General features: G+C 46.7%; 1 protein-coding gene across 1 annotated transcript in view; it reads right to left on the reverse strand.

The window, feature by feature from the left end:
- Dock5 (dedicator of cytokinesis 5) overlaps positions 1-12,001 on the reverse strand; it is a 187,188-nt gene that overhangs the window by 13,950 nt on the left and 161,237 nt on the right. Inside the window, exons 42-48 of the mRNA XM_076853574.1 lie at positions 11,632-11,713; positions 11,025-11,109; positions 10,591-10,677; positions 8,195-8,371; positions 4,929-5,012; positions 4,115-4,252; positions 2,624-2,790 (exon numbers count right to left, since the gene is read on the reverse strand). Of these exons, the coding sequence (XP_076709689.1) occupies positions 2,624-2,790; positions 4,115-4,252; positions 4,929-5,012; positions 8,195-8,371; positions 10,591-10,677; positions 11,025-11,109; positions 11,632-11,713 (820 nt within the window). The remainder of the gene's footprint in view (positions 1-2,623; positions 2,791-4,114; positions 4,253-4,928; positions 5,013-8,194; positions 8,372-10,590; positions 10,678-11,024; positions 11,110-11,631; positions 11,714-12,001) is intronic.

The following is a 12,001-nucleotide window of genomic DNA, read 5'->3' on the forward strand; positions in this document are numbered from 1 at the left end:
TATAATCTGGGTGTGGTGGTGCATACCTGTCATCCCAGCCACTCAGGAGGCTGAGGCAGGAGGATCGAAAGCTCAAGGTCAGCCTCAGCAACTTAGTGAGGCCCTAAAAAAAAATTAAACATGGCTGGGGATGTGGCCCAGTAACCGGTTAAGTGTCCCTGATTCAATCTCTAACACACACAACCCCCAAATGTGTAAAAGTAGTAACCTGGTGTAGAAAGATGCAACTATAAACTACTCCTTTTTAAACATTTTAAATTTGAACACATGGAAAGGCAGCCCATGTTTTTGGCAAGGAAGACTCAACATTTAAAAGCCATCAAACTTTCCAAAATCAGTCAATTAATTTAGCAAGTGCCCCCCAAAAATGCAAAAACATTCTAGACCAGTGAATCCAAAAGTGAGCAATGAGAAAAACTAATTAGATAAATTCTGATAAAGAATATTAGAAATCAAAACATTTTCTTTTTAATTTTTTTTTTTTTTTTTTTTTTTTTAGTTCTTGGTGGACCTTTACTTTATTTATTTTTATGTGGTGCTGAGAATCAAACCCAGGGCCTCACACGTGCTAAGCAAGTGCTCTACCACTGAGCCACAACCCCAGCCCAATCAAAAACATTTTAAATCTACGGTAACTGAAACCACACAGTGCCAAGGCACGAACAGACAAGCCCGTGAAGGAAATGAGGGCAGGGCCCCCAAAGAGACGAAAGAACATACAGAAATCTCATTTGTGATAAAACTGACATTTCAAGTGAGCAGAAAAAAGATGGTTTGCTCCCAAAATGTTATGGGGAGAACTGGCTCGCCACCTATGGGAGAAAAGGTGGTTCCATACTTCACAGCTTATGAATCCCAAAGAATCACAGACTTAACTGAGAACAGCAAAACTCTAGAAGTCAACGCAAACAACCAGTAACTCTTTTGGTTATCTCAGAGTGGAAAAGGCCTTTAATTGTGATTTAAAACTCTGAAATTAATATACATATATATATTATATATATATATATAATATATGTATATTTCAATAAGAAATTAGAAGGAAAAAACTGAAGTCAAAACACAAAGAAGTAATTGGGAGAAAACAGCTCAACTCGTTACAGACAAAGGCCGACAATCCAAGCTGACAATCCAACCGAAAAATGGATAGAAAGTCCTGGATCATCGTTTACAGAAAATAAATACAAATGGCTACTGAACTAAAGAGACGAGCCTCCACTTTACACAACACAGAGGAAAGAAAAACAACAGGAAACAGAAAATACTGTACAAGATAACCTTCTTCCTCTATCAGACTGGCACAAATCAGGAAGACAGCACAGTGTGGTGGCGAGGGCAGGTAGCCAGCAGGTTGCTGGAGGGGCGGAAGCTGGCCGAGTGGTGGGGAAGTCCACTTAGGGATAACTTTCAATGCTGTAAATGTGAATCTCTGGCAAAGATGATGTCTCTCTCCTTATGGCAGGTTTCTCACATTGATAGACTTGGCTATGATTTGGATATGGCCCAGGTTGTTGGTCCCCAGGGTGGCAGTACATGGAGGTGGTGGAAGCTTGGAGAGGTGGGGTCTAGTGGGAGGTCACTGGGGACCCTCCCTCGAAAGGGATGATGGCGGTTCTTGAGCTTCTTGTGAAGCTGAGCTCTTATGAAAGGGCTGTTACAAATGGAAGTGCAAGCCGGGCCCCTCCCTCTCCCTCTGCCTCCCGCCTCACCACGAGGTCCTTCTGCCCACACAGGCCGTCACGGGGCCTTCGCCAGAGCTTTGCTACACTATTAGACTTTTAGCCTCCAAAATTATGAGCTAAATAAACCTCTTTTCTGTATAAAAACAGTCACCTAGTCACCTCGGGTACTTCACTATAGTTGAAAAGCTGTCTAATACAGCTTGCGTACACGGAAAATAACTTCCAATTTGATATTCACTGCCACTCTGCAGTGAGAGGGAAAGACTGAAATCAACTAGACGTCCATCGGTGGTGGGACAGATCATGGTACAGACACAGGGCAAGATGTCTGCAGATAAACACAGGGTAAGAGGCAACTCTTTGTGTTCTGATGTTTCAAGATGTTAAATGAGAAACACCAAGGTGAAGAGAACACTACCATCTGTACAAAAAAAAAAAAAAAAAAAAGCATGGAGAAGAATATGTATTTAGGTATTGCTTGTATACCAGCACAGGGCTCTGGAAGACACGGGGAACCTGAATATTAGCGTCAGTCCGATTGGTGACTGGGAGCCAGGCACTGAAGGGAGATTTTTCATAATATGCTATTTTCTACCGTTGGGATTTCATACTGTGCGATTATATTGTCAATTCATACAGTAAAAATTTTTAAATTGTTTTAAAAAAATTGAAATGATGAAAATTAGGCAAGTAACTGTATATAATAGGGTGGCAGAATCATGAGACCATTTTTCCCCCCATTTTTCATTTTTGGCGACAGTCACCGTCATTAATAATGACAGTCCTCCTGAGGATGACAGAAAGGCTAACAACCGTGCTCTCTGAATTACCTTTCTTGTAGGATTAATGCGTCTGCACAGAGTCCTACTCTGGGGACCAAAGTCAAGCATGATGAGGCATCCCCCCCCCTCCAGGGGGTCAAAGGCCCACTCAGCCCTTACCCATCAGATCCTGGCCGGGAAGGTGCATTATCGGAGGAGTTGGAAGAAGTGGAGATCACAGAGGAGGTCACAGAGGTCACAGACAGCCTCCGCAGAGTAGAAGACATGATGTAAGGCAGCACCAAGGATCCCGTGCGGCTCTGCTTCCTCTCCGTCAAGTTGGGTGGCTGGAAGACACACGCCCACTCAGGGTGAGTTAACCTGGGACTCAGCCGTGTGATCTGGTGTGGCCACCCTGCTGAGTGGGAGGCTGTAGACCTCAAGTTTAACCAGGTAAGTTAAGGCACACTGATCTACTTTCCTGAGAAATGTCACCTGTAGGATTACCCCCATATGACACCAGGTTAAATGCACCTGTTGATACTGGCCTGTTTCTAATGATGACAAAGCTTGGTGGGTCAAAGCTTAGTCTGCCATCTGGGAACTTGTGTGCAAAAGACACATGTTCCTAGCAGGAACTCCGAACTAGCAGCAGGGAAGGAGGCAAATTCATAGGAAGAAGGCAGGATCGAGCGCTTCCATGAGAAAGGGACAGCCAAAGGGACACTCTTGGGGGACTAGTGGAGATGGATGAGGAGCTTCCATCTGAGGAATGGATCAGAAACCAGAGGTTTAAGAATAAGACCACAGCAGGCTCGGTGGCGCACACCAGTAATCCCTGTGGCTCAGCAGGCTGAGGCAGGAGGATCACGAGTTCAAAGCCAGCCTCAGCCACTTAGCAAGACTCTGTCTCTAAATAAAATATTTTTTAAAAAGAAATGGGGATGTGGTTCAGTTGTTAAGTGCCCCTGGGTTCAATCCCTGGTTTCAAAAAAAAACCAGGATGAACTCAAGGACAAAAGAGCAGAGAAATGACTAGAACCACTCATACCATTACCAGTGGAATCAAAAGGTCAGCACGTGCACCCTTCTACCAGCTCCTCAGGAGGAAAAAGAAAACCGCAGCTGTGAGGTATGGGTTACAACTGGCAAAGGCATCATGTGATCAGCTGCATGCACTCTAAGAGACACTTTTCTATTCCTTCTCCACTTCAAAGGTGTGCAAGCTGTAAAGTTTTCATGAAAATAGAAACATTTGGAACAACTAAAAGAACTGGGCCAGACGGGACAGGAACAGCCAGTGCCTATGATTAGGAGACCTCGACTGTTAGCTGAGCAGTTGTTTAACTGCTGTGCTCTGCCTGGAAGCACCTGCGTCACCTGGGAACTTGTTAGAAATGTAAATACTTGGGTCCCATGAAGGTCCATCAGCAATTCTGGGGATAAGGACCAACAACCTGTTTTCACAAGCCTTCCCGTAGTTTGAGGGTCCTTCAAGTCTGAGAACGTCTACCTAGCACAAGGACAGTTCAAGGTCATCAAAAGCAGAACATGCTCTCTGGCCACTTGTACCTAAGCTGTTACAACTCACTTGGCATCTGAAAACCTGATCAATGTCATAAAAGGCACAAGGGACGGGAGAAAGCTCAAGGAGGTTTAGACAAAGCCTACCAGTGTTATGACCCCATAGAGCTTTTCTACTTTCTCCTTGAGTTCCCGGAAGCAGGAGGACAATCGATCATGCAATGGCTTGAGCTGCTCTGTCAGCTTCTCCCCATGGATGCGGATCCCTTCTGTGAGCAGAGGCATCTGGAAGGAAAGGCATAAAAGGAATGAAACATGATTTAGGAAGAAGAGGGATAATTCGGATTTGGAGGTTGGGGAAGGGTAGGGTGGGATGGACTGGTTGACTGGTGGGCTTGGCACTACTGAATGACAATGACACTTCCCAGGTGGGGGCGTGTGAACTGGAGCTATTCCAGTGGACAATGTGGAGAAGTCCTTACACCAAGGACAAAGGCAGGCCCTACACTGGGGAAGGGCTGACGGCAAGGCAGATCCCACTGAGCCCTGGTGCGCTTCTGTGGATGGTAACAAATGGGTTTTGGCTTTAGCCTGAACTTGATGGCTGCATTTTCCTCCATTGCTTACTAAAGCAATGAGAATAGAGAAAAGGGCCAACCTCTCTCAGGTAGATGTGCACGCCAGGGAGCCAGCTTATGGCCTTTGATCCCAGCTCTAGGAAGTGCCCTGCCAACACCATGCAGCTAAACTAAATGCCATTCCTAGGTCTCGCTGCCAAACACACACACCGATAGGCTGTGCTTCCAAAAGGTTTCAAAAAAGAAAAAAGAAAAAGCAACACAGGAAGTGGCCTTGGAGAGTGAAGTCCAGGAGAGCAGCTTGGGTCAAGCACTGTGGCCACCCAGCTGCAGGTCCTGCTGTGCACACCTGGCCCCCATACCCAGCTGGCCCCTGTGCATACCTGTAATGCTATTAGTCGCTTTAGCAGCTCTACCTTCTCCTGGTCTTCAGGATGCTCCTGTAAGTATTTTTCAGTAAAAAAAGCCTAAAAGCAAAGCATATAAGCATGAATTAGAACACATTCCTTTCTGTGCACTTGACCTTAACAGGCAGAAAGCCTGGGAAGGTGAACAACATCTGTTCTGACAAACCAGGAATTTCTAACTAAAAGTTCCTTCCTTTCCTGGGATGGTCCTTATCCCACGGTGGAAAATAGTTTTTAAAAGTATGTGCTTGGGCTGGGGCTGTGGCTCAGTGGTAGAGCGCTTGCCTAGCATGTGTGAGGCACTGGGTTCAATCCTTGGCACCACATAAAAAAAAGCATGTGCTCTTCTGTGATTTCTCTGAAATCATGCCAATTCCCAGCAAGAGTATGTTCTCAGCAATCACCACACCCATGTGTGCATGAGCATAAGCATGCATGCACACGCTTCCGTGCACACTCACCGATCACAAGAATTATCAGCAAAGCAAAATGTCATTAAAAGAACTTCTCCAAAGAAAGTCCAAATGACAATATCTAAAAATGAATCATCAAATTGTGTAGATATCATAAGGAAAAAAGTAAAACTTTAACAGGCTCGAGATGTAGCTGACAGCTTCTATGCTCTTGCACTTAATACTGGCTGTGTGACATTTCTTCCCTATACTAAGTGAAATCTAACATCTGTACTCTTCACTTGTCAACTATCCAAAAGGCATAGGTAGGAAGACATTTTGAGGCTATTAAATGCTGATTGCTCTTCTTATTTCATATCAGTACCATGTTCATCAATGAACACTCAGGCCAGCTAGCTAAGGCCCTGTGATAGGAAAATAAAAACCAAACTGAAATCCCAAACTCAGGTCCTTGCATCTTAACAACAGGATTCATTAGGAAAGAGAAAAAGAAGACTGTAGTGAACATTTCTAGCAAGAATTATATATATTTTCTCCTGGGGCTTTAACCTTCGTTACTCAAAGGGCTTTCAAACACCAACTTTACTCACTCTTTTCCTCAACTCCTGGGAAAGCCATAGCACTCTTAAACAAAACCCAAGAGCTCTTGAAAACCATGTATAAATATGAAAGTGACCCATTCTATGTGACAAATGGAATAGAAGCCAACTTTGTAGACAGGTGTTAGGGTTGAATTGCATCTTGCCAGTGCCCCCGCCCTGTTCATGTTGAAGTCCTAACCTCTGGCACCTCAGAATGTGACCCTGCTTGGCAACAGGGCTGTTGCTGATATAATTTAATGAGACCATTATACTTGGAGCTGAGTGGGCCTAGATCTGATATGACTCGGGTGCTCATAAGGTGAGATTTGGAGACACTTGCACACAGGGAGAGTGCACGGAAGGAGTCAAAAGGAGAAGACACCTCTGCAGGCCAAGGTACCGCCAGCAAACCATCCGAAGCAAGGGGTAGGCATGGGCCATGTCCTCCTGCACAGCCTGCAGAAAGAACCAACCCTGCAGACACTTTGCTTTCAGACTCCTGGCCTCCAGAACGGTGAGAGGACACACCTGTGTTGTTTTACGCCACCTGTATGTGGATCTTTGGGACCGCAGCCCTAGCAAAGTCATAAAACAGAGAAATGTCCTTACAAGCAGCCCAAGCACCAGGAGGAGGCATGAGGGAACGTCCCCAACACCCTCCCTGCAGCCAGCGTTGTGTTTGGAGGGAACATCAATAAAAACAGAAAAGTAGTGTTTAAGTTCTCACCCACTCTTACGTTCCAAGCGCAAGAAGTTTCAATTTTTGAAAGTTGAAGCAAATTTTTGACAATCGATAAAATGCACTGAAACTCCCAAAGCATCTGTTGGGCCCCAAAGTACCCCCAGACGAGTGTGCCCTGAAAGTCATTTCTCAGCAGAGTCCAGCCTCGCAAAAGAAAGGACTGGTGACAGCAAACGCCTCCTGCATTCTTGTCCCTCAGCCATGTATAAAGCACTGGTTTGGATGGGTCACCACTACCAAGTATGTTGTGATGAGTTTCCCAACTGAGGACCAGAGGTCAAGATGATTAATGGCTTTTTACTTTCTGGACACTGGGAATTGGGCCCAGGGATGCTCTGCCACTTATCTTCATCCTAATCCCTTATATTTTTTGAGATGAAGTTTCACTAAAATTGCTGAGACTGGCCTCAAACTCGAGGTTTTCTCTTTACCTTCCCAAGTCACTGGGATTATAGGTATGTCCCACTATACCCAGCTAATTAATGAGTTCAGCTTTCTCTTATTTTAGAAATTTACAAAGGTACACATTAATTAAGTATGAATTAGTAGTATTTTTAAGTCAAAGATCCTGAAATCTACTTATTTGTTCATATATCTTTGTTTTTCTTTTCCATTTTAATTAGAAGTCTGTAACAATGAAAATATTTCATATGAAACTGTATCTCATTCACAAATATTGGCATATAAATATTTGTGGGCCACAAGGGCACATGCTTATAACCCCAGGCACTTGGGAGGCTGAGGCAGAAGGATCCCAAGTTCAAGGCCAACCTGAGCAACTCAGCGAAGCTCTAAGCGATTTAGCAAGACCCTGTCTCAATAATAAATTAAAAGGGCTGGGGATGTAGGTCAGCGATTAAGGCCCTTGGGTTCAATCCCTGGTATCAAAACAAACAACAAAACCCAAAAAAGTGCAGAGAGACAAGTCCATGGCAGAGGGCCCTGGGTTCAATCCCTGCACTGAAATTTTAAAAAAAGGAAAAAATGTGGTGTATAAAAATAACACAGGAAAACTAGTACCAGAAAGAGTACACACTGCAAGCATTATGGTATTAAAGACATACTGCATTTTGGACTCTATTTTTGTATTAACTTCCATCATAACAGTGGAAATTATTATTAAAACAGAACACGAGCAAACTAGAGTTTATCCTTGGAGCTGAACCATTCCTAGCTGCAGAGTAGAGCGCAGGGAAGACACCTGTTCGCCGTCTACCTCCCAAATAAGAGAGAACAGCAGGTGCACCGACCAGAGGCATGCTGGTGGGGGGTCTTTCAGTGACACTTTATGGGGAGGTGGCCTATCCCTGACGGCTGCTGCTGGTCTCCGGGAGGTGGGAGGTCAGGGATGATCCTTTGCCCATTTCATAGGCCCATTCATAGAGGGGAGAGTGAGATGTCAGAGATGTTACAAGCAACAAATTCACCAAGTGCAGAGTGGCACAGAGGGAGGCCTGGAGACACAGCAGGCCTGTGAGCCCTGTGGGATTCCGGGACCCCGCCCACCTTCTCATAGTTGGAGAATCCCCCCATGACGGCTGGGTCCACGATGCCATTGAGCAGCATGGAGAGCGGGTGCACGGAGAGGGACCGGTCCCAGGCATGCTGCTGCACGCAGTTGCTGATCCTCTCATTGGTCAGCTCCATGGTTTCGATGGCATTCTCCAAGGGGCTGATTTCCTCCTGGGAAGAGTGGAGGGAGACGGACACCTGTGAGCTCCAGAGCAAGGACTAAAACAGGCCGAACTCCCCTCAAGAGGTGCCAGCTCCCACCAGCTACAGGACAGTGCAGTTTTTGCTGGAGCTGACAGAATGTATTAGGATACACCTGAGTTTGGGATGAAAACAGAATCAGAAACAATACAGATTCAGAGAGCGCCCCCTATGGAAACGTCTTCAAAACCAGGTTTCCAGAAAACTCCTCCCCTTCATTTTTCCACTATCGATTACATGATCTCCTACACCAGACTTCAGTCCAAATGTCTCTGTCCAGAAACCATCCACACTTGAAGAATAAGGATTTATCACTAGTGTTAGAGAGCACACTGAACTTCAGCTCAGACTTATGCAAGTAATACTTCTTTTTTATTCTTTTGTGGGGCTGGGATTAAACCCAGGGCCTTGTGCATGCTAGGCAGGAACTCTGCCACTGAGTTACACCCAAGCCCAAGAAATGTTTCCTTGGTGCCAAGTGCTATGCTATGCACCATGGTTACAAAAGGGATTAAGGTACATAGTTGTCTCTCACTACCAGGGACAGTAGTGAGGCCAGCAAGTGGCTTTTGCTCAGTGGCAACTACAGAGGTGAACTGGGGACTAGAAACAGGGCAATAGTAGGGAGTCTAGAAATAAAACAAATTAATACACTGTGGGGGGTTGGTTCCAGGACACTGAGGGCACCAAAATCTGTAGAAGCTCAAGTCTCCAATGTGAAATGGTGTAGAATTTGCAAATAACCTATGAACATTCTCCCATATACTTGAAATCATCTTGAGATTACTTGTAAGGCCTGATATAATGTAAATGCTACAAAAATAGTTGTTAGGTTCGATCCTCAGCACCAAAAAAAAAAAAAAAAAAAAAAAAGCTGTTAGACTGTATTGTAGGGAATAACAACAAGAAAAAAGTCTGTTCGTGTTCAGTACAGATAAGCCATCTTAGACTCCACAGCGTGCCATCAGTGGTCGGTTAAATCCACGACTGGTTTAATCTGTAGGTGTGGAACCTGCAGATTCTGAACACCAACCATAATTCATGGCTGGCAGGAGCTTATGGTTTTAATGGGGACTTGGGACATGCAAATTTGACAAATTAGAAATATGCCCAGGCCAGGCGTGGTGGCTAAGGCCTGTAACCCTGAGGAAGGACTTTTGAAGCCAGCCTGGACAATTTAGCAAGATTCTGTCTCAAAATTTAAAAAAAAAAAAAAAAAGGACCGAGGATATAGCTCAGTGGTAGAGTGCCCCTGGGCTCAACCCCAATACTGCAAAACCAACGACAGGAAAAAAGAAAGGGGGAGAGAGAGAGAGGGAGGGAGGGGGGAAAAAGAAAAAGAATATGACCAGGGTGTGACAGGGCCCAGGCAACCTGGTTGAGCGTTTGACAGAACAGGGGCCTAAAGTGAGCCTCCATGGGAGTTAGGTCAGGCAGATAAAATGACCTACTGTCACGGAAAACTGAAAGAGCATGGAGTTCTCCGCTTAAGATTTCTTAGGAGCAGGCAGAAGGTGGACAGAGGTGGATGAAGGTGGACGGAGGTGGAAGAGCAGAGTCGAGGCCTTGTGCACCTTGAGGAGGGGTCTGGCTCTCAACTGTGGGCATGAGGGGCCACAGGGGCGTGAGCACGGGAACTCGTAAGAAATGGTCCGGTGGACTCGATGGAACCGATGGCACTCCCAGGCTGAAGCAGGTAGTGAGGCCAGCCAGTGGCTTTGCTCAGTGGCAACCACAGAGGTGGACTGGGGGCCAGAAACAGGGCAATAGTAGGGAGTCTAGAAACAAAGTCATACACAGTGAGAAGGTCCAACCGGCAGCGGTGGGGAGTGAGGAAGGGCCAGAGCTGAGGGTACAAGGAGAGGCTCTGGGAGAGGCTGTGATCACAGGCCAACCTCCTAGAGGCATTCTAAAAATGTGCCTGGGCACCGGCAGGATCATGGGGGAGAGGACACGCCTCTGTCCATAAAAGAGTCATTCACGATGAGTGACCTTTAGGGCTGGTCTAACATCGGCTCTACAAAGCAGGCCCATCACACAAACGTGGCTTTTATTTCTCTTTTGAAAAACAAAGTTGGCCAGAGGAGGCCGGCCAAGCCGGGGAGGAGGCAGGGGAAGGCCACAAAGGCTGGGATTATGTTTGCAGACAGAAAGTTTTTATTTCTGGGTGCCAGTTCCAGATGACTCACTGTGGAAATCTGTTTGACTTCAAACCACTTGAGAATCCCGGGGAAGCTATAGGCGGTGGTGTATGTGGTCCGCTCGATCCACATGGTCTGGTGCAAGGAGGAAAAGAGGAGACCCCGTCAGCTCCCGGGCCAGGCGGAAGCCCCTGGGTCAGGAACGTGCCTCCGAGTGAAAGGGCCAGATTTTCTCACAAATTTAAGGATTTTGATGTTTGAGGCTAAGGGTGATCATCCACTGGGGCCCTCCCCTCTAAAGCTGGAGACCAGAGGTCCAGCAAGGTGTGACCCTCAGTCTGCAGTTTTCCATCAGGCCGACAGCCTGTGGTCTAGGTGATTGGCAGGCGAAGCCTCCGTCCCCAGGGGTGTGGATGAGGTGAAGGCCCCCAGTCCGGATGCCTATTTTTCCCCACTGTGGAAGGACAATGGGGTGGACTCACAGCAAATTCGTTGTCTGGATCCTTTTCTCCTTTCCGGAACGGCCGGGAATATCTGAACTGCTGCACTTCGTTGGCCCTGTAGTAGCTGAGAAAGGACAGAGTGACCTCCCTGCACCAGCTCCCTCACAGCCTGCTCCTGTCCGACTTCCACAGACCTGGCGACCCCCGTGAGGCTCCCACTCAACTGTCTCCCTGCAGATCGGGGCCACACCAAAGGCGGAGGCTGTGTGGATTTCCTGCAATTCTCCTCACGTTCATTATTTCGGAGTTTGTTTTGCAGCTCACACTTTCGAAAGGTAATGCGGGATCCCACTCATGTGCCTCTGTGACAGGCCTATGGACCTCAAGAGACCGGGGTGGGCCCTCAATCACTGGGGGGTCCTGCCAGTTGGTCCTCAGTGATGCTTCTGAGTGGACAAGGAGCTAAGAGATCTGATGCCTAAAATGAAACTCCTGATCACGAAAGTTTGGAAGACAAACGAGATGAGGCACGGGTCTTCCAGACTTTAATGAGTTTAAGGCTTCGCTTTAATGGACCCCAAATAAAATGTAAGGTTTTTGTTGTTGTTGTTATTGTTTTGTTTTTAAATTGAAAAGGGCCACTTACTTTAAGATCTGCTCTGGAACGGGCTTGTCCTTGTAGCTGGGCGGCAGGCTCATCACGGGCTTCACGGTGAAGCACTGCATGTCTGAGGAGCACGTTAAGGAAAGCGGAGAGGCTGGCCTCGCAGGAGAGCCAGTGAGGCCCCGCGCCCCACTACAGCCGGACACAGCGTGGGCGTGGACCGTTCCCTTTACCCCCAGGCCCCCAGGCCAGGGCCACATTGAACATGGGGTGCCCCTCCGTATCAACGTCATTTCTCCCAGGACACTGCCTGTGGGGGGACACCTGGCAAGCATCTGCGACAGCAAATGCCAGGAAAGAGGTGGTTTCCCATTTTTAAATCATTTCTTCTGGATAAGGATCCCTTGGAAAT

Source organism: Callospermophilus lateralis, chromosome 4 (assembly GCF_048772815.1).
Source record: "Callospermophilus lateralis isolate mCalLat2 chromosome 4, mCalLat2.hap1, whole genome shotgun sequence".
NCBI lineage: Eukaryota > Metazoa > Chordata > Mammalia > Rodentia > Sciuridae > Callospermophilus > Callospermophilus lateralis.